Below are 25,431 nucleotides of genomic sequence, written 5' to 3'. Positions count from 1 at the left end.
TCAAGGGTTTGGGCTAGAATGTCAGGCCCATTGGCTAGAGTGTTTCCAGTTCAGATTCATGTGATTGTGTTTGTTCCTCATGGTTGTCTTTAGGCTACTTAATTCAGTCCTGGCCTGAGGAAGAAGTTTAATTTTTTGTTTTCTTTTTGTTTGTTTGTTTTTTTAAATTACCTTGATAGGATATTTTTTAAAGGTTGGACAATAAATATTAATAAAGCCAACCTCATTTCTCTTAGCTTGGGACATGATTCCTTAAGTCCAATAAGAATTTTTTATATTAGGAAGTTGCCTAAACTATTGAATCTCATAGACTATGGATACTGTCCATCAGTAGGTAATAATATGTTTATCAACTCAACAAATAATTTTTTAGAACATACAATATGCCAGACTCAAAGTCAATAAGGAATAGTTCCTGCCCTTAAGACACTGAGAGGCCAGTGCTGTGGTTCTTTCTAAGAGTGTAGAGTTTTCCTCAACATTCTGCCTCAGGAGTTCTATCAGAACCCGACCCCCAGTCCATTAAGCACCCCTATCCAGGAAGACAGTGAACCAGGGCTTACAACATGGTTCTTTGCATACTAGCTTAGGGACAAGCACAGAGTCCTGGGAGACCCCAAGGAAGCCAAAGAGCAGGGGAGGCATCCTGAAGGAACTTTGGAGCTGAGGGCCACAGGATTGCATTCAGGTGTTAGCAAGCTGCTGCTGGCTGCATCATGGACAGTGGGCAAGAGGGCTGAGGACTGAGGCAGGAGCTCAAGTTCAAGACCATTGCAGGAATCCCAGCAGAAATGGAGAAAATCTCATGGTTTAGGTAGATATGCAAGAGATAAATTGTGCAGGCCTTCAGGGACCAGCTCAAGTCCAGGTGGATTCCACATACTGGTTTGAGCACCCTATAGAGGTCATGCCTTCTACACTGGGCACACAGAGGAGGGATGGCAGGTTTGGAGTGTGTTTTAACAGAAAGTCCTTTCTTAACTGCGGTTACTTGTTCAGATCCTCAGTATATCACCTCAGCCTGTGAGATGGTGGCAGAAATGGTGGAGTCTCTGCAGTCAGTGTTGGCCTTGGGTCACAAAAGGAATAGCAGCATGCCAGCGTTTCTCACACCGGTGCTCAAGAACGTCATCATCAGCCTGGCTCGCTTGCCCCTTGTCAACAGCTACACACGCGTGCCTCCCTTGGTGAGTCTGGCCATTCCCTTGCAGAAGACGAGGCTAGAGTGAAGTGCACAGGCAGCCCCAGGTTGGACACACTCCAGAAGTGAAAAGGAATCTCCTTTGCTCAGATATGGCCTTACTGTGGCCACATGTTTCCTTGCCTGTGGTTTGGACACTTATCTGTGGGCCATCTGTCTGTGGGCCAAAGGGCTCTATGATAATGGTTGGCTCACCTCTCACTTCACCACAGGAAAGCCTCTGTATCTGTTACACTCCCCCAAACCCACTGGTGCAAGTCCAGAGGAAGTACTGTATAGTGATCTACCACTATATGTCATGCCACTTTCCTCAGGCATGACATATAGTGGTAGATCATAGAAATACTGGGTAGGGCATTACATCACTAAATAAGATTTTATCTACCGCTGATAGATTAGTGTTGGACGAGATTCTTAAGTAATTAGACCAATTTGTTTAATGGCAGACTAGCAATTATACCTCCTCAAGTAAGTATTTTCCTCTAAAAGTGATCACCTTTTCCTCTAAAAGTGGTCACCTTTTGATCATGCATTTTGGCACAACTACTTTCACAATTCCTTTTTTGAAATTGTCTTCATAATCAGTTAAAAATAGGCAGTCTTGATCAGGATTCTTGTTTCAGGTAACATAAAGAGCTTAGCTTAAGGAAGGCACAGGTTGATGAAGGGTGGACTGCGCTTTCCCCAATGAAATCACATCAGCCTCCCAACATGCAAATGTATTAATAAGGTGAGGGATGTATTCCTTACTGGCAAGAGTCTTCGACAGAACAAAAGGCTGACCTGTGGCAAGGCTTGAATCAGTAGGAACGGTTGGCCAGAACACAAAGCCAAGTCCCCAGGGAAGGTGTTTATTTCTCTGTGTACATGTATGTGTTCATGCATGTCACACTCTGGGGAGCTTGCACCAAGGAAGTAGTATTGCTTGACTCGGAGGGATGAGGAAGGTTTTGCCCTAGGGGATAAAGGTATTCCAGATGGTGGGCTCATTCCAAGGAAAAGCCCAGTGTCCTGGCCATGCTAGACAGTTGCTGAGCAGGGGGTCGCAGGGTTTCTGGGAGGAGAGCAGGAGGACTTGCTGGAGAAGCAGACTGTCATTGCTGTGCAGTGTGCTCTCAGCTGTCTCCTCTGTGCACCAGGAGTTGTACAGGTTCAGTGGCATCTGATTCTGAGACAATAACTGCTCCTTTGGAGGGCTCAGGGAGACCATGCAGGAAGGCACAGGCTCCGTGCTGTAGATAAAATTCCTCCAGCAAGCTCTGCAGCCATACCGGGTACTGCACTGGTCTGGAAGGCAGCTGAGATAGGTACCATACAGCACTTCCTCTGGACTTGCACCAGTGGGTTTGGGGGAGTGTAACAGATACAGAGGCTTTGCTGTGGTGAAGTGAGAGGTGAGCCGACTATTATCACCGAGCCCTTTGGCCCACAGACAGACTGTGAATCTGGGGTGGGGCTTCCAGCCTGGGATCATTTGGGTTCTCTGTCACCTGAGGAAGGGATGTCAGCTGAGCCTGTTGGTGAACAGCATTGAGTCTGCCTCAGAGAATCCTCTGTGCACGGTGCTTGTCTGAGCGTCTCATGAACATGAGCTGCACTTCATTGGAGTTGGCAGAAATGGACAGTGTGGATCTTTTTTGTGCCTGCTTGCCAGTAAATGTTTATATATGAGGCTGAACTACACTTAATGCTTTTCTTTAATTGGGCACAGGGTGTGTCTAAAGCTCCTGCCTACAACCTCTCCAGCACCTCCCAGTGAACAGCCAGCCTGTGCGGGGTGTGCGGCAGCATCTGGAGACGGTGGCTCAGGGAACAGCACAAGGGCAGGGAAGGCAGACTCGGGACACACTTGATAGGGAAAGAAGGTCTCAGGCCAAGGAGTCAGAGCTATGTTCTGGGGAAGCTGGTGCACTGGCTCTTTGAAAGTCTAGGGCGGGCGTCCTCAAACTACGGCCCGCAGGCTACGTGCGGGTGTTTTTGCCTGTTTGTTTTTTTACTTCAAAATAAGATGTGAAGTGTGCATAGGAATTTGTTCATAGTTTTTTTTAAACTATAGTCCAGCCCTCCAACGGTCTGAAGGACAGTGAACTGGCCCCCTGTTTAAAAAGTCTGAGGACCGCTGCTCTAGGGGCACACGGAGGCAGCTGGCTCAGGAGGGAGGCCCGGCTGGGAGCAGTGGCGTTTCTTGGTTTCCTCACAATGTGACTGTCCTGACTCCGTGATGTAATGTTATTTCTTTTTCATCTGCTCAGGTGTGGAAACTTGGGTGGTCACCCAAACCGGGAGGGGATTTTGGCACAGCATACCCTGAGATTCCTGTGGAGTTTCTCCAGGAAAAGGAAGTCTTTAAGGAGTTCATCTACCGCATCAACACACTAGGTACTCTTGCGATCTCTCCTTCAGGGTTACCGGACAGTGTCACATACCTACTGTGAGAAAACCCAAAGCTCCAGGATTGGGCTTATCTCATTTGATTCCAAAAACGACTTGGGGCATGAGAATGATAAAAACCTATGTGAATACATTTTGCAGAGTATACAAAACTCCTTATTACAGTGAGAAATCAGATTCAAGTTCCTCTGTGTGTGTGTGTGAGAGAGAGAGAGAGAGAGAGAGAGAGAGAGAGAGAGAGAGAGAGAGAGAGAGAGAGAGTTAGTTTAATCCCAGGGTTTTTTTCTACCAGGCTTCTTTGAAGTCAGGAGAGGTATACATGTGATTGATAACATGAAACCAAATTGTTTCTTCATGTTATGCACTTAAGTTAAACAGTGGCAGTGATTGTCTTGGAACATTTCCTTGTGTTCTTAGTCTGGTGCCATCTTCTCAGATGTGGAATGAGCAGATGGGCACGGATGTTAGTTCCAGTCTCTCAGCATTCGCCTTCCTCCGGAACTGGGATGGTGGAGCACAGAGAGTCAGCCAGGGACACAGACAGTCCTGGCTCTGCTACAAACCCTCTTAGAGGTCATTTAACATCTAGGACCCTCAATTTTGTTGTCTATAAAATGGGAATCATGCCTATCTCACAGAATTGTTGCAGATATAGAAATTAAAAAGAGATACACCTAGCACATAGTAGTTTTCCTATCAGGATTCTCCTCTGCTTTCTGAAGAATAGTATAAGTCATCCCTTTTTGTCCCCATTTTATGACTAGAGGTATGCTTTGGTGATGGGATTGTGATTGGTACATTCTCAATGGCTATGTCCTGCTGTAAGTCCAGCATGGCACTGACTCCACTGCTGGGTCCACCCCCTTCCCTCAGGCTTCTGCAGATTTTGTGTTAATTTTGCCCCAGGAAGGTTCTAGTAGCACACACCTTACTGCCCTCCTCTTTCCCCTTCAGTCAACTGGACAGTTCATCACCCTGTCCAAAATGAAATCTGAGCAGGACTCTAAAGCCAGATACCTCAAGGAGCTTTTCTTCCTCCTCTCGTTAAAGGTTGTTATCGGGTAGCCTCCTGGTCTCTCCCCCTTGCATGACCCAAGCTCCCTTTCTTAATTAGGCATCCTCATTCTTGATTTGCCAGTTAGTCATGAATAACCCAAGACGAGTCTACAGTCTTTTCCTGATATTTACCTTTGCTCTTGCTTAATTTTTCTTTGTCCATTTTTCTTTTTTTTTTTTTTGAGACAGAGTCTCACTTTGTTGCCCAGGCTAGAGTGAGTGCCGTGGCGTCAGCCTAGCTCACAGCAACCTCAGACTCCTGGGCTCAAGCAATCCTCCTGCTTCAGCCTCCCAAGTGGCTGGGACTACAGGCATGTGCCACCATGCCTGGCTAATTTTTTATATATATATATATATTAGTTGGCCAATTAATTTCTTGCTATTTATAGTAGAGACGGGGTCTCGCTCTTGCTCAGGCTGGTTTCCAACTCCTGACCTTGAGCAATCGTCTTTGTCCATTTTTCATATTGCCTTATATAAATTTTCATACCTGTTTGTCAATATGGATGTCTGTCTATATCTAAATCCGTCTTCCCTACTCTTCTGTGTCTGGTTTACCAAGGAGACCCTGACGTTCACTGATCTAATTCTCCCATCCTTCACACCACATCCTGTCACTCTGGGTTAGCCATGAGTGACATAGCCACCACCCCACAGGCCATGGTGGTGACCTTAAACATAGCCCTCAGAAACCGAGTGCATCAGATGCCACTTTGGATGTAGCTCATTGGTAATGACATTTGAGAAGGGTCTGTCAGACATGTGCTCACTGAATACTTGTTCCTATTTAGATACATTCTTTTTTGATCTATTCTTCTAGACAGGGTCAGAGGAACCATTGTTTTGACTTTTTAATTGTTAACAGCTTTACTGAGATAGAATTCACATACCACACAATTCAGCCACTCAAAGTGGACATTTCGGTAGTCTTCAGTGTTATTCACAGAGTTGTGTGGCCAGCGGCACAGTCTCAGGGCTGGACTCTAGGAAAGACTTTTATCCCCTCTGGTGAGTGAGGTGGAAGTGGCTTTAGACCTGCTTAAGTATAGCCTGCATGGTGGTCCCTGCACTGTCCCTGTCTGCATAGCTGGGGTCGACCCAGCTGCCTAGGCCAGACTCCCCTCACCACTCCCTTGTCACTTGGCTCCAACAGCAGAGCTGACTGTAGTTTACTTGGGTTTCCTCAGTAATAACAGAGAGAGAATATTGTTCTTTATATCCAAGAACTGTTGTGAGGATTAAAGTGGTCACTATATGTGGTGCCCTTGGCACAGTGCCAGTTCCAGAGCTGGTGCTATGTCAGCATAGCTATCAACATTCATCCACAGGTTGGAGAAGGGGTGAAACTGTCTGATCTCACATTTGCATTTCTAGGGTGGACTAGTCGTACCCAGTTTGAAGAGACGTGGGCCACCCTTCTTGGTGTCCTGGTTACCCAGCCCCTCGTGATGGAGCAAGAGGAGAGCCCGCCAGAAGTAAGCCGCACATGACTCTGCCTTCGCTGACTGGCAAACAGGCAGCAATGGCAGCTATTAAACCTTTGCTGGTGGGCAAAAGGAAGGCAGCAAGCTTTTCTGTCTGGCCTGATTTTTTTGTTGTTGTTTTTGTTTGAGACAGAGTCTTGCTTTGTTGCCCAGGCTAGAGCGAGTACTGTGGCATCAGCCTAGCTCACAGCAACCTCAAACTCCTGGGCTCAAGTAATCCTCCTGCCTTAGCCTCTCGAGTAGCTGGGACTACAGGCATGCGCCACCATGCCCTGCTAATTTTTTCTATATTTTTAGCTGGCCAATTAATTTCTTTCTATTTATAGTAGAGACAGGGTCTCGCTCTTGCTCAGGCTGGTTTTGAACTCCTGACCTCGAGCAATCCGCCCGCCTCAGCCTCCCAGAGTACTAGGATTACAGGCGTGAGCCACCTTGCCTGGTCTGGCCTGATTTTTAAAAGAGTAGCCAGATCGTGTCTTGACTGATGTTCCAGAACAAGGACAGATCTCCCTGGGCTTTGGGTCTCAGATTGCCAGTGGCTGGAGTGCATTTCATTATGGTGCATTCCATGTTAGGATCGGCAAGATTATGCCCTTTCTTGAGTTCTGTTTATTTATCAATACTCAGAGGAGTACAGGTTGAAGTAAAATGATAAGGCACTTTATAAAGGCAATGTGTAATACCTGGGTTTTTTTTTTTTTAAATTGGTTTCCAGAGATTTTATTAGGCCTCTTGAAGTGTTAGTGTACATTATGCTAATATGATGTTAATAACAACCACATTCTGCTGAAGCAAATCCCAAAGTATTGAAAATCATGGGATGTGAGTCCTTGCTTCTGATAGAAGGTGTGGTTTGAATTTGCAGAAATGACAGTTCATGGGGTAGATATATCATCAAGATTGTCTTTAAATTTATCTGTAGAAACTAACAGGTTGTCGTATGCAATGCCTCTAAAATTAATGAGGAAACTTAAGGAATTTCTTTTCTTTTTTTTTCTGAGACAGAGTCTTACTGTGTTGCCCTGGCTAGAGTGCTGTGGTGTTAGCCTAGCTCATAGCAACCTCAAACTCCTGGGTTCAAGTGATCCTTCTGCCTCAGCCTCCTGAGTAGCTGGGAACTACAGGCGTACACCACCATGCCCAGCTAATTTTTTTATGTATTTTTAGTTGTCCAGCTAATTTCTATTTTTAGTAGAGACGAGGTCTCGCTCTTGCCCAGGCTGGTCTTGAACTCCTGAGCTCAAACAATCCACCTGCCTCGGCCTCCCAGAGTGCTAGGATTACAGGTGTGAGCCACCGCGCCCAGCCGAGGATAATTTCTTAAAAGTAATCTACATTTGGAGTTTTGTGCTGATAGGAGTCTGTGCTTTGAAAAGTGGACATTTGCCCATCAAATTTACTTCAAGGCACAGATGTGTGGAGGTGCTGTCCTGTGCCTGGTGAACATAGGCTGACAAGAGTCCCCTCATAGCACTTAGGGCTTCTCTTTCCTCCCTACGAGGCTAGTGGCCTGAAGGTTCTGTGCACAAGTAGCAGCAGAGCTGGTGGTTGGAGCCTTGCTGCTCATGCTGTTCATGTGTGGGCTGTCCTTACAGGAAGACACGGAAAGGACCCAGATCCACGTCTTGGCTGTGCAGGCCATCACCTCGCTGGTGCTTAGTGCGATGACCGTGCCTGTGGCCGGCAACCCAGCTGTGAGCTGCTTGGAGCAGCAGCCCCGGAACAAGCCCCTGAAAGCCCTTGATACCAGGTTTGCCTGAGTTTCCCTGTGTCTCCATAGTTTAGCCCATGCCCAGGACAGTGAGGTTCCCCACTCAAGTGACCAGCAGCTCCACCCAGGCCCTCTCCTTTATTGTCAGAATTAAAAACAAAAGCACTGTGCCTGTGGCCTTGCTGCAAGAGTGCACATCCACAAGTGATTTCATGGTCAGTCAAGTTGCAAATGCAACTTATAAGCTTACCATAGGGGTTATTGAGTATTCAGGGGCAGACCCTGATAGAACACCCACATAGGATTCATGGCCTCACTTAGAAAGTGAGTTTCATCTGGTATAGCACCAGGTTCCTTTTGGCCAAGCAGAGGGCAAGTTCAGTGTTTTTCACTTGTACTATTTTGAGGGAAGTGAGATATTCTTCACCCTTGTTCTGGATGTTAGGTTTGGAAGAAAGCTGAGCATCATCCGTGGGATTGTTGAGCAGGAGATTCAAGCAATGGTTTCGAAGAGAGAGAACATTGCCACCCATCACTTGTACCAGGCATGGGATCCTGTGCCATCTCTGTCTCCAGCTACTACAGGTACCTGGGGAGGGGCTGTGGATGTGGCAGGAACACATCAGGAGCGTGAGTGTGGCTTGCGTCGGATGCTGTCGTACTAAGTATGATGCCCAGTTCATAAGCAGGAGTCTCATTAAAGCCTGGGAAAATCTCCCAGTCTTGAGGAAATATTAATTAAATCTAGAATGAACTAGAAGCATGGTCTCTTGCCAATAAAGTTGTGGGAAGAAGCAAAAGAGTTCCCAGAGGCTGACACATTGGTGGCCTGCACGAGATGTAAAAGCCGAATTAGTCACTCACATGAAAAAATCAACAGAATTCATCTAAACAGTCTGAATGTGATTCTCATGAGAAATCCTGTGTGGCAGGAGCAAGCCTGTATTCTCTGACAGCCCAGTGGGGCTGTGGCATGCCTGGGTCTGAGCTCCTTGCACCCCATACGTTTGTCATCTCCCTGGGCCCTGTGTTCCGTGCTGATCAAGTGCCAAACTCCACACAGGACTTCCAGCTGTGTGCCTGCCTGAGAGAGGCACTGGAGTTTTTCACCCTGGGTTAAAAGAAGGAAATCTTTGTCTTTGATACAGCTGAGCATGATAAAAAAAAAAAAAAAAAGAGTTAAAAAAGTATAAATTTATTGTATATTAAAAAAAAAGAAAAGAAAAAGAAGAGAGTCTTCTATTCTTTTTTTTTTTAATGTGCGTTTTCTGTTGAACAAACAGTATTTTAGCGTAGCAGAGTCCCTAGTTTATTAGGAATTTAAATTTAAGTGCCTCAAAGGCTTTACTTGCAAAAGGTTCTGTATGGAAGTGTGGTGTATTATGTGCCCCCAAACATTTATTAGGGCATTGAATTAAACTAAGCACTGTGAACTTGGATGGCCACGGACCCAGCCCTCAAAGACCTTAGGGGTCAAAGGGCCAATGAAAAATGGCCTAACTATCATAGAAGGTAGAAGAAGGGGCTCTGGGGAGGGAGGCACAGGCAGACAGCTCCTGGGGCTCCAGGGCAGCAGGTGTTTCCAGGGAAGGGGGGATGAGGAAGCCCCTTGGGGAGAGGGTTGGCTCAGGATAGTCAGCTGGGGCGGGTATCCAGGTTTGGGGGGTGCCGGCAGAAGAAAGTGAAGAGGTCATTTGGCCTGGGGCACAGAGGGTATAAAAGGGACCTGGGGGGTATCATCCTACACCCTGCTCCTGTTGGGTGCTCCTGCACAGGCTGGGCACCCAGGCAGGGTTCCAGAAGGTACTGTCTGGCAAAATGATCATCTGGGCCCCACAGAGCACTTGCCTGCTGAGACTGTTCCCTTATCTGCCGTGCTGACTGTTAAGCTTTTGCCACTCAGCCCACAACTGGTTCCCAGGGAGAACCATTCCTCAGGACCCAGGGATAGGACAGAGGTGTGGGGAACTGAGGAATGAGGGATGAACACTGTAGTCTTATTTGTAACAGAGAAAAAGTGACAGTCCAGTTTGCCTGCTGTCCCTGCCAGCTTGATGGGTTATACAGTGACAAGGGGAACCCCCAGGCCCCTGGGGCTCTGCACAGCCTGGGCCATCTGGCCAGTGATGAGGGCCTGCAGCTCAGTGCAGGTACCAGACAGGCCTGCGTGCTTGTGGCGTGTGCAGGATAGTGCTCATGGTGGTGTTCTTCGCAGGTGCCCTCATCAGCCACGACAAGCTGCTGCTGCAGATCAACCCCGAGCGAGAGCTGGGGAACATGAGTTATAAGCTCGGCCAGGTCAGTCTCACTGCCCCCACATCCCAGCCTTGGCCCTAGTTGTCAACTGGCCACTTAACATATCTGGGAGAAGAGTTAAATGCAGAGGAAGTTTTACTTTTGTTTTTATTTATATTCTTTATTTCAAAAAGATTTTAAGATATTTCATATGTTCTGATAGAAATGTGTCTGAAATCTAGACAGTGAGATGGTATGAGTCAGACTTTAGGAAGAACTGGGAGAGATGAAGGTAAGGACGTAGAGTGGAGTCAGCTGAAGGGCTCATGTGGAAGTGGACATTACGTGGGGCCTGCTCTGATGGACCACAGATCTAGCCAGGACTCTGCTGGCTCCGAGGGGACCGCCATGGCACGGCTCTCAGTGTGCAGATGGATGCTCAGCCACTTCCTGGGCAGCTTCCATTGGTCTGCACTTCAGGCATCCCAGCACATGGTGGCACATGCCATGGCAGGGTGCGTGTGCGCGAGCGCTCACAGAAGGGCTATGCTACACTGACCGAGTGACACCTTTCTCTCTGCTCACTGCTGTCTTTCTCTCACCGTGTTGCTGATTTATTTAGAAACCAATTGTGCAGGACAATTAGTTTTGTTTCAGAAGATAGTGGGTCAGGACTGTTTGGAAAGAGTTGTTAGTTCTGAGGTTTTCCTGTTCTGAGCTCCCAGTGGGCAGCCTTGTCAGCAGAGCCCCCAGGGTGTCCCATGTGCCTGTCCCTGTCCCCTGCCTGCATAGTATTCCTCTGGTCCCATTAGCTGCTTGACCCTGTCCCCTGCCTGCAGGACATTCCTTTTTTCTAGCTCGCTGCCTACTGGCTTTAGTGAGCAGGAAGCAGGGAGCTGCTGCACCAGGTTGTGTTTTTCTAGACTTAGTTGGAAAAGAGGCCACAAACTCTTCTGTTCTTTCACCTTTTTAGAGAAGTTTCTCCCCCAAAGTAAGTGAAAGTTGTCATTGGAAGGTGATGTAGATTTATGGAGGGAGGTGTGTTTCTGAGGGCAGGCTGTACGTGAGGCCTATGGCTCATTGGGTGCCCACAGCCACGTCCTGGGGCCCCTGACACTGGGTCTATGCTCAAGCTATTTCCCTGACTCTGTCTACTTCCCTCAGTGTTTTCATCCACATCCAGCCCTCTGCAGGCTCAACGTGGTGTCTAAACTGCAATTCCACCCCTGCCCTCTCTGGGTTGTTCAGCCGCCCAGTGCCACTGTACTGAGCCACTGCTGGCTTTGGGTTTAGAAGGGGCAGAGGGTTGGTTGGGGGCTGAGTGGGGGAGCACAGGGGCTGTTCTTCTCAGCCTGAGAGTGGCTTCTGCAGACTCACAACCTGCCTACCCACTCGCTGCTTACCACAGGCTGCCAGATCAGGGAGAAATGGCTGTGTGTGCTGAGAGCAGGAGTTGGGGCTGGGGTCACCCATTATGGAGGGCAGTTTTCTAGAGGACCAGGCAGAAGGGAAGCCCCACACACTATGCTGACTGCATGGTGGCTTTTGATCTGGAGCATGGGTTACAGAGGCACGAGGGAGGTCTAGCCCCTGCTCAACTGGGCCCCTCTGCAGGGATGGGGTAACTGCCTCTGCCAGCCACCGTGTCGCCCTCCTGCTGGGTTCCTGCTCCCTTCCCAGCCCACTATCTCCAGAAAAGGCACATTACCTTTTGCATTCTTGGGAGATTTTTTGTTGTTGTTTTTTGGGATTTTTTTGTTGTTGTTCTTTGAGATGGAGTCTTGCTCTGTCATGCCAGGTAAAGTGCAGTGGTATCTTCACAACTCACTGCAACCTTGAACTCCTGGGCTCAAGCAATCCTCCTGCCTCAGTTTCCCAAGTAGTTGAGACTACAGGTGTGCACCACCACACCTGGCTAATTTTTTCTATTCTTGGTAGAGACGAGGTCTCACTCTTGCTCACGCTGGTCTCAAACTCCTGGGCTTAAGCGATCCTCCTGCCTTAGCCTTTCGAGTGCTAAGTTTACAAGGGGGAGCTACTGCATCTGACCTTAGGGGTCTTTTTAAAGCAAGTAATTCTGACAAATGGGGTTTACCACCACAATGCTACTTAGGGAGGACCAGAGTTGAGAAGAAGCCCCCGTGCTGGTTCCATGTTTCCCAGGACTTCATGCAGATGTCAGGAGCTAAAGCATCCCTTTGTAGAGCTCTTTCCTTCACTCACCTCAGCTGCTCCTGTGGGTCAACTGCTCTCTTCTAGATCTTTAGCCTGAGGTCAGAGTGTTCTGGCAGCAATGCAGCCCCTGCCCCACCTGCTCTGTTGGCTCTTCTGCCCATAACTTGCTGGGCCTGAATGGCCCCTGCTAAGAGACAGAGGGGTGTGCTCAGTCCAGAGGGCCTATGCCACACCTGCCCATGAGGACCTGATGCCTTCACCCCAAGCACAGACTTGAGTGTCCTATTCCTGTGGCAGGTATCTATACACTCTGTGTGGCTGGGGAACAACATCACACCCCTGAGGGAAGAGGAGTGGGACGAGGAAGAGGAAGAGGAGGCAGACGTCCCTGCACATTCATCACCACCCACATCTCCAGTCAACTCCAGGTTTCCCATTGGCATTTTTCTTTTTTACAGAAATTTGAAATTTCTTACTTGTCATTCAGTTTGTTTGGGTTGCTTCTTAAAATGAACCTCTCATCTCACATACAGGGAAAAAACCCATCTTTCACATTTTGCAGGAAGCACCGGGCTGGAGTTGACATCCACTCCTGTTCCCAGTTTTTACTTGAATTGTACAGTCGCTGGATCTTGCCATCAAGTTCAGCCAGAAGGACCCCAGTCATCCTGATCAGCGAAGTGGTTCGATCCGTAAGTTTGCCTTCCCACCCTCCCTCACACGTGCCCATGCCCCAGCGTCCCCCGACACCTACATACAGTTTATAATCTCTTGGAACTTAGAAATCAGCTCTTATAGGTTCACAGATATGGGCTGATAAATTAGTATTTCGCAAATTGGTGAAGGAACGTTTTTCTTCTTTTCTGATCCGGGGCAGGTTGGTACTCTTAAACACAGCGAAGATATTGGGAGCATGCCACGTTGCTGCCGAGTCCTGAAGGCTCCTGTCTTCTTCTGCTCCTCTAGGGCCTCTAGCACACACAGTCCCGAGGCTTGGGCCCCATTTCTTCTTCTTTTATTTTTTTTGAGACAAGGTCTCATTCTGTTGCCCTGGATAGAGTGCCGTGGTATCATCATGACTCACTGCAACCCCAAATTCCTGGGCTCAAGCAATCCTCCTGCCTCAGTCTCCTCAGTAGCTGGGACATAGGCACTATCACGCCTAGCTAAACAGGCCCCACTTCTGAGAAGCAGCCATTCCAGACTGTTGGTCCAGGGTCTTGCCACTCTTCAGTTAATGAGGACCCCAGAGGCATCTGTTTCTGTTTGTTATGTCTATTAGGATGTATAGGATTGGAAATAAAAATGGAGTTTTTTTTTTGTTTTTTTTTTTTGAGACAGAGTCTCGCTTTGTTGTCCAGGCTAGAGTGAGTGCCGTGGCGTCAGCCTAGCTCACAGCAACCTCAAACTCCTGGGCTCGAGCGATCCTTCTGCCTCAGCCTCCCGAGTAGCTGGGACTACAGGCATGCACCACCATGCCCGGCTAATTTTTTATATATATATCAGTTAGCCAATTAATTTCTTTCTATTTATAGTAGAGACGGGGTCTCGCTCTTGCTCAGGCTGGTTTTGAACTCCTGACCTTGAGCAATCCGCCCGCCTCGGCCTCCCAAGAGCTAGGATTACAGGCGTGAGCCACCGCGCCCGGCCAAAAAATGGAGTTTTAAAAATAGTTGCTTACTAATCCATTTGAAAATAATGATAATTTTTTAAGACTAGTGAGAATAGCTTTATTTTACATTTTTATAAATCTTTTTGATATCTAGTGTATTAGAAAGCAGCTGCGGCCTCCAGGGAAGGGCAGCGACTGCCCTGTAAGCACACTCCCAGAATGGGCGCTCATGCCCGGTTGAGATCCGCTGTTAGTCGTAACGTGGAGAACTGAATGTCAGAGCAGGGAGTGCTGGGGAAATAAGAGAATAGTTGACAAAGCATTTATTTCTGACACAGACAATTGCCCATTTCTGTCTTCCTAGGGGTTTTGAGGGCATGTCCCCATACGCTGTAGGAAGGGCTTGGTATTTTCAAAAATAATAAACATAGCTCTTTTCCATGGTGACTGCTATGGGTGAGTGACCCCACGCAGGTGGAACTGAGACCCCAGTTTGCTGCCCCCATCTGTGGTGCATTTGCAGAGACATTTTAAACCCAACATTTAGTGACTGGTTTGTTTTTTTTTTCGTGTTTTGTGTTTACCCTGTATTTTAGGTTTCCAGGTTCTTATTGATTTCTTTTCCCAGTCAGGGCTCCTGTGAATTCCCAAATTCTCTTCCGTCTTGGATTTTAGAGCAGCATTTGTGATGCATTACTTACATTCTACTAGCACAGTTCTCCCCATTCCTATCCTAATGTTTCGTGTCTCCAGCTTCTAGTGGTCTCAGACTTATTCACTGAACGCAATCAGTTTGAGATGATGTATTCGACGCTGACAGAACTGCGGAGGGTGCACCCTTCGGAAGACGAGATTCTTGTTCAGTATTTGGTGCCGGCCATCTGTAAGGCGGCTGCTGTCCTCGGCATGGTAAGCAAGAGCTGGTGTGGAGGCAGAGGCTGCCTAGGCTGGTGCTGCCTGGGCCCACTGTGCCTGGAAACCTGGTGTTGGCCAGACGTGCCAGGCCCAGCCATGTCCTTCGAAGGCCTATCCTGAACTAAACTCCCATAGCACATGTGAGCTGTAGCACTGTCAGCTGGAGAGGATTCAGTTACTGTCAGTGCTGTTCCACAGGCCACCATGACATGTATTGTCCCCTTCGTTTGCTACGTCATGACAGTAGCTTGTCCCACAGGACCACAGGTGTGTGATGGTGTTAGGGTGGCATAAGTGGTGCAAACATGGCTGGTTCTCCATCTTCTGCCCTGCAGACCCCCACCCCCCCGCGCTGCCAGCTACATAGCCTCCTCCGTGACCATTTTGTCACGGTGGCTCTGCATTTCCGCTCCCAGAGTCTGGATACTGCGGTCTGTTCTTAGCATGAGGGCTGTCTTAGTCTGTTTGAGCACCCTAGACAGGGTAATTGATAAACAGAAGAAATTTATTTCTCACAGTTCTGGAGGCTAAAAGTCCAGGATCCACGTACCAGCAGTCTGTGTCTGGTGAGGGCTGCTCTCTCTCTCATAGGTGGCACCTTCTTGCCGTGTCCTCACATGGTGGAACGACTGCACAAGCTCCCTCAGGACTCTTTTATAGGGGCTCTAATCCCATTCTTGAGGGCTCCACCCTCATGACCTATTCACCTCCCAAAGGCCCCTCCTCTTAATACCATCTTATTGGGGATTAAGTGTCAGCATATGAATTTGGGGGCACACATTCAGACCATCACAAGAGTCTTTCGAGTTCTTCCTTATTCTGCTTCTAGTTTATCAGGATTCATCCAATGCTGGTGGCACCCATATTCTGTGTGCACATCACCACAAAGTATTTGCTAAACGTACAGCAGATAAATACGTGAAAGTAATTCCCTGTGGGCCCTGCCAGGATATTAGAACTGTTGTTGTTCTTCTTTGTCTTGTAGCATAATCCAGTAATTGTGATGTTTTTTACTCAAATGTCCCCTGGAATTCATTTTTATGATGGCAGTAGAAACTCATTTCTTCCACAAACATGTGCCAGGCTGCCATATGCCAGACATTTGGGGCCACTGGTGAGGTTGGCATGGTGGTGTCTACCGCACCTGCCACATGTGCCATATACAGTACTGTTGCCAGGAATAGCCATGCTGTTGTGACAGTGACGATCTGTGCCACCGCTGCTGCAGCACCAGCATTTGCTAAGCCCCTCCTGCCATACCCCCATCGCCTCTATCCACAGACCGACAGGGGCAGCTGGCTGTCCAGGTCACTCAGATGTGGCAGAGGTGGGGTGAGTCTATGCCTGTGACTGGGGCCTGACTCTCCTCTTCCTGATTGCTCCCCGTAGTGTCTGTGCCCCAAGCCAGAGTGCTAGAGTAGGTGTCTCCTCTCGTGGGTGGCCTTCAGCCTGGTGCCATTCTGGTGACTTAGGAGCCATCCAGGGAGTAGGAACAATGAGTGCCTTGGTTTGCCTCTTCCACACAGCTCTTCAAAGTGGACACCCTCTGGGTGTTGCTGAGGCCGATGTCAAAGCAGCTCACTGGAAAGGGGTACTTTTTTCTCTGTGGGGAGTAATTGTGTTTTTGTGTTCAGGCCCAGATCCCCCCAGGCAGATGTTGTGCTGCCAGTAAATCAAATGAGTAATGATAATTTTTAAGAACAGATCCCAAGGCAGGATGGTACATGGGCACTGATTCCCAGTTCTGTGCACATGAATGTTTTTCCTTGAAGGTGATCATTTTTCTGTGAAGGTTTTCAGCATACTGTGCATTGTGCAGACACTGTCATTCTAAAGTATGTGAGTTTCTTTTGAGAGATGTGCCCATGGTCGTGAAATCTGCACCCCTTCAACAATACATCCTGATGGTGTGCTTTCAAAAACAAGACCTGGGGGCAGGGCTGGGAGCTGTCCTTAGGAACAAGCCACAAAGCCCATAGCTGTGGGTGAGGATGGGTGAGGAGGGGACCCCTCCCCCTTCACTTGTCCTGTGGGTGGCAGCAGCTTCAGGGTCATTTCTCTGTGGAAAGGCCACTACTGCAGGCTGAGAGCCTCGTTCCACAAAAACCAGAGGCCACCTTGACATGTGGTCGTCCATGGGAATTCCACATCCCATAGTCTTGGGTTGAAGGAGGATGACATTCTTTGCTGAAGGCTATTTTCTCTGAAGGTCTTCTCTTCACTGTTAAGGAGTGAACTTAAGTGAAGGGCATGGTATTAGGTGTTTAGGTCTATACTTAATTCTGTTGTGTTTAGAATACTAAGTGAAATTTATGCTATTGTGGTCCAAGATAGCACAGACTAGTGTTGGAGGTCGCCAGGATTACCCCTAGGTTTTTGCTAAAAGGACTCAAAGCTAGGATTTATCACAATAAAAACACACAAAGGGAAAAGGCACCGGGGACAAAGTCTGGGAGAAAACAGGCTTGATCTTTAGAATCCTCTCCCAGAGGAGACACATAGGATGCATTTCATTCCCCCAGCGGCAGCTACATGTGTTGTCACCAGGGAAGCCAGTTAGAGACTCAGCACCAGGGTTTTTATGGGGGGCCAGTCACAGGGGCACCCCCTGCCTGGTACATGCTGAAACTCCAGACCTCCAGGAAGTGACAGGGGTTCAGCATAACCCTGCTGCGCACAACTGAGGCACAGGGAGCCTCTCGTTAAGTTCCCAGACGACAGCAGGGGCCAGCCTTGCATGCACCCTCTCTCAGGACACAGTGTCAGGCCTGCCATCTGACTCTCTTCTACATACCAGCCTTCTACCTTAGCGTGTGGGCAGCCCTCTCTCAGCTGCAGGAGGAGGTGTGCCATTGGGACTTGCTGTGGTTCATCAGGGAGGCCTTTTTCTGTGTGTGTGTGCCCAGGACAAGGCTGTGGCAGAGCCCGTCAGCCGCCTGCTGGAGAGCACACTCAGGAGCAGCCACTTGCCCAGCAAGATCGGAGCCCTGCACGGCATTCTCTACGTGCTGGAGTGCGACCTGCTGGACGACACTGCAAAGCAGCTCATCCCGGTCATCAGTGACTATCTCCTCTCCAACCTCAAAGGAATAGCTCAGTGAGTGGGGGTCTGGCCAGGGCTCTTACAGTGGGGTAGGGAAGATAGTGACGTCACACCTCTCAAAGTGCACGCCAGGCCAGATGGCCAGCAGGTATTGGTGGGAACCCAGGCAGGCACCCTTCTCACAGGACTGTGGGTGAGGGCAGTGAGATACAGGGACACAGAAGCATTCTGGAAGCTCTCTTGGGTACCCCCCCATGAGGCAGGAGCTCCTGCCTCTGTACCCCACTCCTGTGTGCTTAGCACGCTCCTCTGTGCATCCATCCCCAACTCCTAGGCCAGTAGCCCTCGTTCGCTCCCCGCAGAACCTGGTCTAGTTGCTCAGCTCTGCCTCCTCTTGCAGCTCCCCTCACCTGATCCTGGGCGCCCCCAGCACATCCCTCTTGTTTCTACTCTGACCCCGGCCTCAACATATCTAAAGGCAGCTGTACATGTGAGTCTGCACAGATGTGGCCCTGATAAAGCATAGTTGGTGGCAGAACTCCTTAGAAAGCAAGACAGGCTCACCACACTGTGTCTTGCAAGCACAGGGGCCTCTGTGACACGCTGGTCCCACCCCTACTCTCCTGAGGTCACAGAGGCTCGGAGCAACAATGGGTAGTTTTTCTAATTGCTCCTCCCTGCAGGATCTGTCTTTAGAACCTGCCCTCACAGGGAGGGTAGAATTTCCTCAGGCACAGATGCCAGGGAGTAGAGGGCAAGCATTAGGAGCAAAGATGCGGGAGGCAAGAACAGCCAGTTGTCCCCTTTGACATGTAGGCAGGTGATCTGGGAGTGGGTAAGATTCAGTGGAAGGTTTGGAGTGAGACGGGGAGGGTCTGGGGAGCTCAGGCAGGCACGGGTGCAGGGGAGGGTGGGGCTTGGGTAGCAGGGAGGTGCAGGCAGGGGTTGGGATAGGCTAGAGCAGGGATGGTGGCTCACCAGAGGCTGTTGCCCTCATTCAGGCTGGAGCTGGCATGGGTCTGTAGGGAGGCCCTTCTTGTCTGTTGTCCTCGCCGCATGTCAGGTGCCACATGAGCAGGATGGGCAGACAGCCTGGAGCCTAGCATGGACCCAAGTCACACAGAGGACACGGGCCTACAAATTGAAGGGCATGTTTGTGGGTGTAGCAATGGGATGTTGAGGGCAGCCCTAAAGCAGACACCAGACCAAGGCAAGGCCTGGCCATGCTGACGTGCTGTATGTGCAGGGGACTGCGGGGCTAGGGCAGGAGTTGCACTGGGGCTGCAGGGAGCTTGCAGTGTCCAGGGGGAGAAGGCAAGTGGAGCTGGCCCCAGACCAAGGACAGAGGGGCTGGTGCCCGCACCTCAGCAGTGGAGGTGGGACCATGTGGAGGCCCATGTGATTGTCACGTGGGTTAAGGGGTGTTGTGTGGCTCCTTTATCCATGGTGGCCATTTGTCCCATCAGGTCAGCCAGGTCCCAGGTCCTGTGGCTGCTATGGGGAAGGCAGGGACTGACAGGATCACAGGGTGACACAAACACATGAGGGAGTGCACAGGTCTCTCCGAGGGGCAGAGAGAGGGCACAGTGGCCAGTCTGAAGCCAAGTGGTGGCCAGTCTGGAGCCAGGTGGTGTTCAGTGGAGACTGAAATTTCAGGCCAGGTTGCAGAGGCCTGGAGGAGCCATTCAGGCTGGATGGTCCCCAAGGCCGGCCTGAAGCTCTGCACTCCAGTGGGGGCCAGGCTCACTGCTGCCCAGTCTTTACCACGGATGGAAGTGGCTGCCATACATGACTAAGCTTGGCTGTGGTATCCTGTTTCCAGCTGCGTGAATAGTCACAGCCAGCAGCACGTGCTGGTGATGTGTGCCACCGCATTCTACCTGGTTGAGAACTACCCTCTGGATGTGGGGCCAGAATTTTCAGCATCAATAATACAGGTGAGTGGGCCTTGGCTGGTCTTCCTCTGGACACAGGGAGTAGGCTCGTGTCCTGTGGGATTGTACCAGTGGGTCAGTTTTGATTTGGGAGACGGGGCATGAATGACCCGAGACTTGGAGGCCTTTCCTTTTGTCCAGATGTGTGGGGCAATGTTGTCTGGAAGTGAGGAGTGCACCCCTTCTGTCATCTACCACTGCGCCCTCAGGGGCCTGGAGCGCCTCCTGCTCTCCGAGCAGCTCTCCCGGCTGGACGCGGAGTCCCTGGCCAAGCTGAGTGTGGACAGAGTGAACGTCCACAGCCCACACCGGGCCATGGCAGCCCTGGGCCTGATGCTCACCTGCATGTACACAGGTGAGCAGATATCACAGTCCGTGGTGCCCAACTCGTGCTCGAGGGAGACAGGAGCATGTTTGCTTAAGTAACATAGAGCCAGGTTCCCTCTGATTCGGCCCTGTGGTGTTTCCCTCAGCCAGCCCCAGCACCATGTGAGAGAGGCATGAGAGCCTAGGGCAGAGGTGCACACCCAGGATCGTGTCACTGTGCACAGGTGTCAGAGCCACACCTCTGGCCACTTGCCTCTTGTGGCTGAGCAGTGGGGAGCTGGGCTGGGTCCTGGGCTAGCTAGAGACCCATGTCACCTGCTTTCAGACCATCTCCAGGGACTCATTAAACATCTGCATGCACAGCACTGTCTGTAGAGCCTGTTGGGTCTTATAGATTATGTAACCCTCACACTGAACCTTTCTGTTTCAGGAAAGGAGAAAATCAGTCCAGGTAGAACCTCAGACCCGAACCCTGCAGCCCCAGACAGCGAGTCAGTGATTGTTGCTATGGAGCGAGTGTCTGTTCTTTTTGATAGGTAAGAAATGAAGCCCACCCCGTTACCCAAGAATTGCGCTGGAACTTTGGCCAGAAGCAGTTGCCTCCATGTGTCTTGCGTGTCCTCTTGAGCGTCACTGTTGTCTTGCCAGTGTTTCCCAACCACACCCTGGTTGTGGGCTCACTTGACTTGGTGCTCAACCAATAAACAGATGGTCCTCGAACCCCATTACTCAAGTGATATTGACAACTCCAAGGTTGTCCAGTGCTTGCCTATCTCTCCTGAAGGCTGCAGGGACAGTGCCTGGCACTTGGGCAGTGTGGCATGGGTGCCAGCATGATTCAGCTCTAGGAGGGCCAGGTGAAGGGCCTTTTGCAGGAGAGGCGCCCACAGTCCAAGTAGAGGCCTGCTCTGTCTTTCAGGGGCCATTGGAGGGAGCACACGGCACCTATGAGCAGTGTTGGGAGCAGCGTCAGGAAGAATAAAGGTTAAAACACACAAACACATCTTTGAGAGCCCACGTGATTGGTGCCTTGGCCTCCCAGCCTCCCCACCTTGCATGCATTTCTGTTCAGAATTGGCTTTGCTTGCCTGTTCTGGAAAATGGGTTAGGGATTTCGTTGGGCTTTTTCTCTATGACAGGGCCCCACGTTTAGCTCTCGGGCCTCTTAGGCCAAGTGACATGATGGTCTGTTGCCTTGTGATAACACTGGACCTGTGATCTCCAGTCAGGCTGGCCAGTGGGAAGCCATTTGGCTTTTCCCAAGAGCCACTGAGACAGACTTTGCCTGTGTCACTCTTTGGCCAGATGAGCTATCCTGAACAGCTGAGCATACGCTGGTCTCTTTCCATGGGTATTTTAAAGTGAGCCTCTGTGTCATTCTTCTGTTCACACATAGTCACTGAGCACTACTGCTTCCGGGCACTTGGGTGGTGGGGCACACGGAGGTGCCACACCTAAGTCCTTGCCTTCCTGGGCTTGCAGTCTTGTGCTGAGGAAATAAATGCTTCAGTGAGCACAGTTGAAGGGCATCTTCCAGAGCAGTAGCCACTCCCACCATGGCAAGCACCTGTAGGCAGGTGGAACCAGGCACACCTGCCAGGAAGCCAGTTCAGTTTCTGGGTCACCGCTGGTGCCTCTCAGTTATACATGGCTGTCTTGCCTGCGCCAGCAAGGTAGTAGCAGGACAGCTGTCTTTCAGCATTGAAAAGGATACTGCTGAAAGGACATGTGTTAGGATCTGTTGGGAGAAGCAATGAAAACACAGATGGGGGCTAGGTTTGATAGGAAGAATACATCCTAGTTGACCAGAGGGCTGCAAGGTGTTAGAACATGTTATGGTGAAAAGTTTGTGGAAGACTTTGATATGGGAAAAAACAAAAACGTAATGAGGACAGTTTTGTTTTGTTTTGTTTTTTGAGACAGAGTCTCACTTTGTTGCCTAGGCTAGAGTGAGTACCATGGCATCAGCCTAGCTCACAGCAACCTCAAACTCCTGGGCTCAAGTGATCCTCCTGCCTCAGCCTCTCGAGTAGCTGGGACTACAGGCATGCGCCACCATGCCCGGCTCATTTTTTCTATATGTATTAGTTGGCCAATTAATTTCTTTCTATTTATAGTAGAGACGGGGTCTCACTCTTGCTCAGGCTGGTTTTGAACTCCTGACCTCGAGCAATCCGCCCGCCTCGGCCTCCCAGAGTGCTAGGATTACAGGCGTGAGCCACTGTGCCTGGCCTGTTATGACTTTTAAAAGTCTTTTCTAGGCCGGGCGAGGTGGCTCACGCCTGTAATCCTAGCACTCTGGGAGGCCGAGGCAGGCGGATTGCTCGAGGTCAGGAGTTCAAAACCAGCCTGAGCAAGAGTGAGACCCCGTCTCTACTATAAATAGAAAGAAATTAATTGGCCAACTAATACATATAGAAAAAATGAGCCGGGCATGGTGGCGCATGCCTGTAGTCCCTGTAGTCCCAGTTACTAGGGAGACTGAGGCAGCAGGATTGCTTGAGCCCAGGAGTGTGAGGTTGCTGTGAGCTAGGCTGACGCCACGGCACTCACTCTAGCCTGGGCAACAAAGTGAGACGCTGTCTCAAAAAAAAAATGTCTTTTCTATAATGTCTCCAAACCAAACCATTTCTGCTTTATTCCTTTACGTGGTTTTCAAACCCTCTTTGGATTGTCAGGGTCACATGGCACGGGAGCCCAGGCCTGTGCTTAGTGGCCAGTCATCAATGAGGTGGACAGAGGGAAAGCCACAGGTTTGCCTTTTAACTCTCGAAATTCATACTCTAGTTACCCCCACTTGGGCAGTCCCTAAAGGTCAAGAGTACCTCCAGCCCTGGTTCCACCCCACTGGTGCAGGGTCAGGGAGCTCTGGGAAGCCTGGCTGAAGCTCTACCTGTGTCCCCATTTCTTAGGATCAGGAAAGGGTTTCCCTGTGAAGCCAGAGTGGTGGCCAGGATCCTGCCTCAGTTTCTAGATGACTTCTTCCCACCCCAGGATGTCATGAACAAAGTCATTGGAGAGTTTCTGTCCAACCAGCAGCCTTACCCACAGTTCATGGCCACCGTGGTGTACAAGGTGAGGTATCTGCATGTGGGGTGGGGCAGAGAGGGAAGTCCACAGGGGAATTAGCCCCAGCATTCCCGGATGGGCCCTGTGCCTCCCGGTGAAACAGCAGCGGCCCTGTACCCCTGCGGCGTGTTGGAAGAGCACACACCTGCCCCTCCTCCCTCCTGCCCCTGACCTGGGTGTTTGCTCCTTCTTAGGTGTTTCAGACCCTGCATAGCACCGGACAGTCATCCATGGTTCGTGACTGGGTCATGCTCTCCCTCTCCAACTTCACACAGAGGACCCCAGTCGCCATGGCCACGTGGAGTCTCTCCTGCTTCTTCGTCAGCGCATCTACCAGCCCCTGGGTTGCGGCAATGTATCCTCCCTGGGTCCCTGGCACTGGCCAGGCCCTGCTTACCGCCACTCCTTGCACCTTCTTTGGTTAATATCTAGGTTCATGTTTTGTGTTAAGGTTTTTGAAACCTAACCGCTGCAAAAAAAACCCCACAGATATGCAGATGACATGGACCCCTGCCCCAAGGGAGTAAAATGTTGGCAGGGACACAGAAAACAGAATGTCCAGCCATTTGTTGACCAGGGGGGCTGGTATGTGGCAGGAGTGTCATGGGGCGGGGCAGCACAGAGAGCATAGTCTCTGCAGGCTTCCAGCCCACTCCTGCGCTCGTGCTGCTTCTCATTAGCTTTTGTCATTGTGTCTCCATCACCCTCTTGGGGAAAGGCTTAAGTTAATATCCAGTTCCCACCCCCAAAATGCTAGCTGCCAGGAGTTCCCCTTTGGCAGCCTTCTCCAAAGACAGACCACAAGAGCCTCTAAGCAGCACAGTTATCCTGGTGCTGACAGCACAGCCTCGCCCAGCCTGCCTGGCAGGGTCTGGGCAGGCAGGGCTGTGGCTCTGCCCTCACTGCCGGAGCCGGCTTGCAGTGGCTAGTGTGAGCAGCGGCCAGCGCTGCGTGGGAACCAGGCCAGGTAAGTGCAGCCAAGCAAGCGCCCCACCTCCCCAGTCAGCTCTGCCTGCCACACCTCTGCCCGGCGTCCCGCAGGGATCCGGTGGGCAAGACTGCCAGAGAGCTGCTCGAGCCATCAGGCCGCCCTGATGCTCTGCTGCCGCTCAAGCCTCCGGGGGTCCACTCTCAGGCTGTGTTGGGAGAGGATCTCCCCAGCCAGGACAGGGAGGCAGTTTCTCCCTTACTTGCCGGCTTTTCCCTTAACTCCCCGCCAGCCTCCCACACGTTGTCAGCAGGATGGGCAAGCTGGAGCAGGTGGACGTGAACCTTTTCTGCCTGGTGGCCACAGACTTTTACAGACACCAGATAGAAGAGGAGCTCGACCGCAGGGCCTTCCAGTCTGTATTTGAGGTGGTTGCAGCTCCAGGAAGCCCATACCACCGGCTACTGACTTGTTTGCGAAATGTCCACAAGGTCGACACCTGCTGAGCCTGTGCTGGAGAGGCTGTGAGGCAGTGACGGCCGGTGCCGAAGCCTCCAGAACCCTGTGCCCAGCACCCTGCCTCCACTGGCCGGCTCCGTCACCGCAGGCTTCCACTCAGGCCATGCAAGGCCAGGCAGTGTGTGTGTCTTTGCCACGTGGCAGAAGTGCTCTTCGCAGTGAGGTGGCTGGGCAGGGAACAGTTGTGGTCTGTAGGGGTTGAGCCCAGGGCCTTCCAGAGAGCAGGAGCAGCTATGTTGCTGGCTCTCAGGCTGCAGCTGGTAGTGATGCCAGTGGACCAGGCGTTGGCCTTTCGCCTAACGCTCACCTTTTGGTTGGCGCCAGGTTGCAACTGCCCCTGTATCTGGGACAAAAGTCCTCCTACAGTCCTCCTACAGGACAGCCCCTCTGCTGTCCCGCAGGTGGAAGGCTCCGCCAGCAGGCTTTAGTAACACTGCCCTGTGTGTCCCCAGCAGGATGTGTATGCCACACCCAGCATCTGGATGCACAGAAGCTGCAGTGCATGCTGGGCCAGTGGCTGGGAGCACCACACACCCAGCGCCATTCTCCCTTTCTCTGTTTTCTTCTCAGGATTTAAAATTTAATTATATCAGTAAAGATAATAATTTTAATGTAACTCTTTCTATGCCCGTGTAAAGTATGTGAATTACAAGGCCTGTGCTGCATGCAACAGCATCTGTGGAAGTGGACAGGGCCCCTCTGGCCACGACTCCCTCCCCTGCAGCCACTCACATAGCCCTCCTGAACACCCGTTGATGTTTCTGTGACACATGTCCCCTTCGTATGCATTCACATGTAATTGGAATGCAGAGAGGTGTTAGTATTCGGGTG

The 25,431-nt window shown here is 50.5% G+C and overlaps 1 protein-coding gene across 5 annotated transcripts in view; it reads left to right on the top strand.

The window, feature by feature from the left end:
• Positions 1–25,216, top strand: part of HTT (huntingtin) — a 159,413-nt gene extending 134,197 nt beyond the window's left edge. For all 5 annotated transcript variants that reach the window (XM_075992879.1, XM_012737356.3, XM_012737355.3 and 2 more), the window contains 16 exons: positions 1,000–1,187; positions 3,454–3,580; positions 6,023–6,123; positions 7,728–7,882; positions 8,289–8,428; positions 10,059–10,141; positions 12,551–12,681; positions 12,816–12,945; positions 14,619–14,774; positions 17,687–17,877; positions 19,646–19,760; positions 19,899–20,112; positions 20,515–20,620; positions 22,997–23,159; positions 23,348–23,508; positions 24,374–25,216. In XM_075992879.1, coding sequence (XP_075848994.1) covers positions 1,000–1,187; positions 3,454–3,580; positions 6,023–6,123; positions 7,728–7,882; positions 8,289–8,428; positions 10,059–10,141; positions 12,551–12,681; positions 12,816–12,945; positions 14,619–14,774; positions 17,687–17,877; positions 19,646–19,760; positions 19,899–20,112; positions 20,515–20,620; positions 22,997–23,159; positions 23,348–23,508; positions 24,374–24,587 — 2,375 coding nt within the window. In that variant the 3' untranslated portion in view covers positions 24,588–25,216. The remainder of the gene's footprint in view (positions 1–999; positions 1,188–3,453; positions 3,581–6,022; positions 6,124–7,727; positions 7,883–8,288; positions 8,429–10,058; positions 10,142–12,550; positions 12,682–12,815; positions 12,946–14,618; positions 14,775–17,686; positions 17,878–19,645; positions 19,761–19,898; positions 20,113–20,514; positions 20,621–22,996; positions 23,160–23,347; positions 23,509–24,373) is intronic.
• The last annotated feature ends 215 nt before the right edge of the window (positions 25,217–25,431 follow it).

This window comes from Microcebus murinus, chromosome 16, assembly GCF_040939455.1.
Source record: "Microcebus murinus isolate Inina chromosome 16, M.murinus_Inina_mat1.0, whole genome shotgun sequence".
Taxonomy (NCBI): Eukaryota; Metazoa; Chordata; class Mammalia; order Primates; family Cheirogaleidae; genus Microcebus; species Microcebus murinus.
This window is presented reverse-complemented; position numbering and strand designations above follow the sequence as displayed.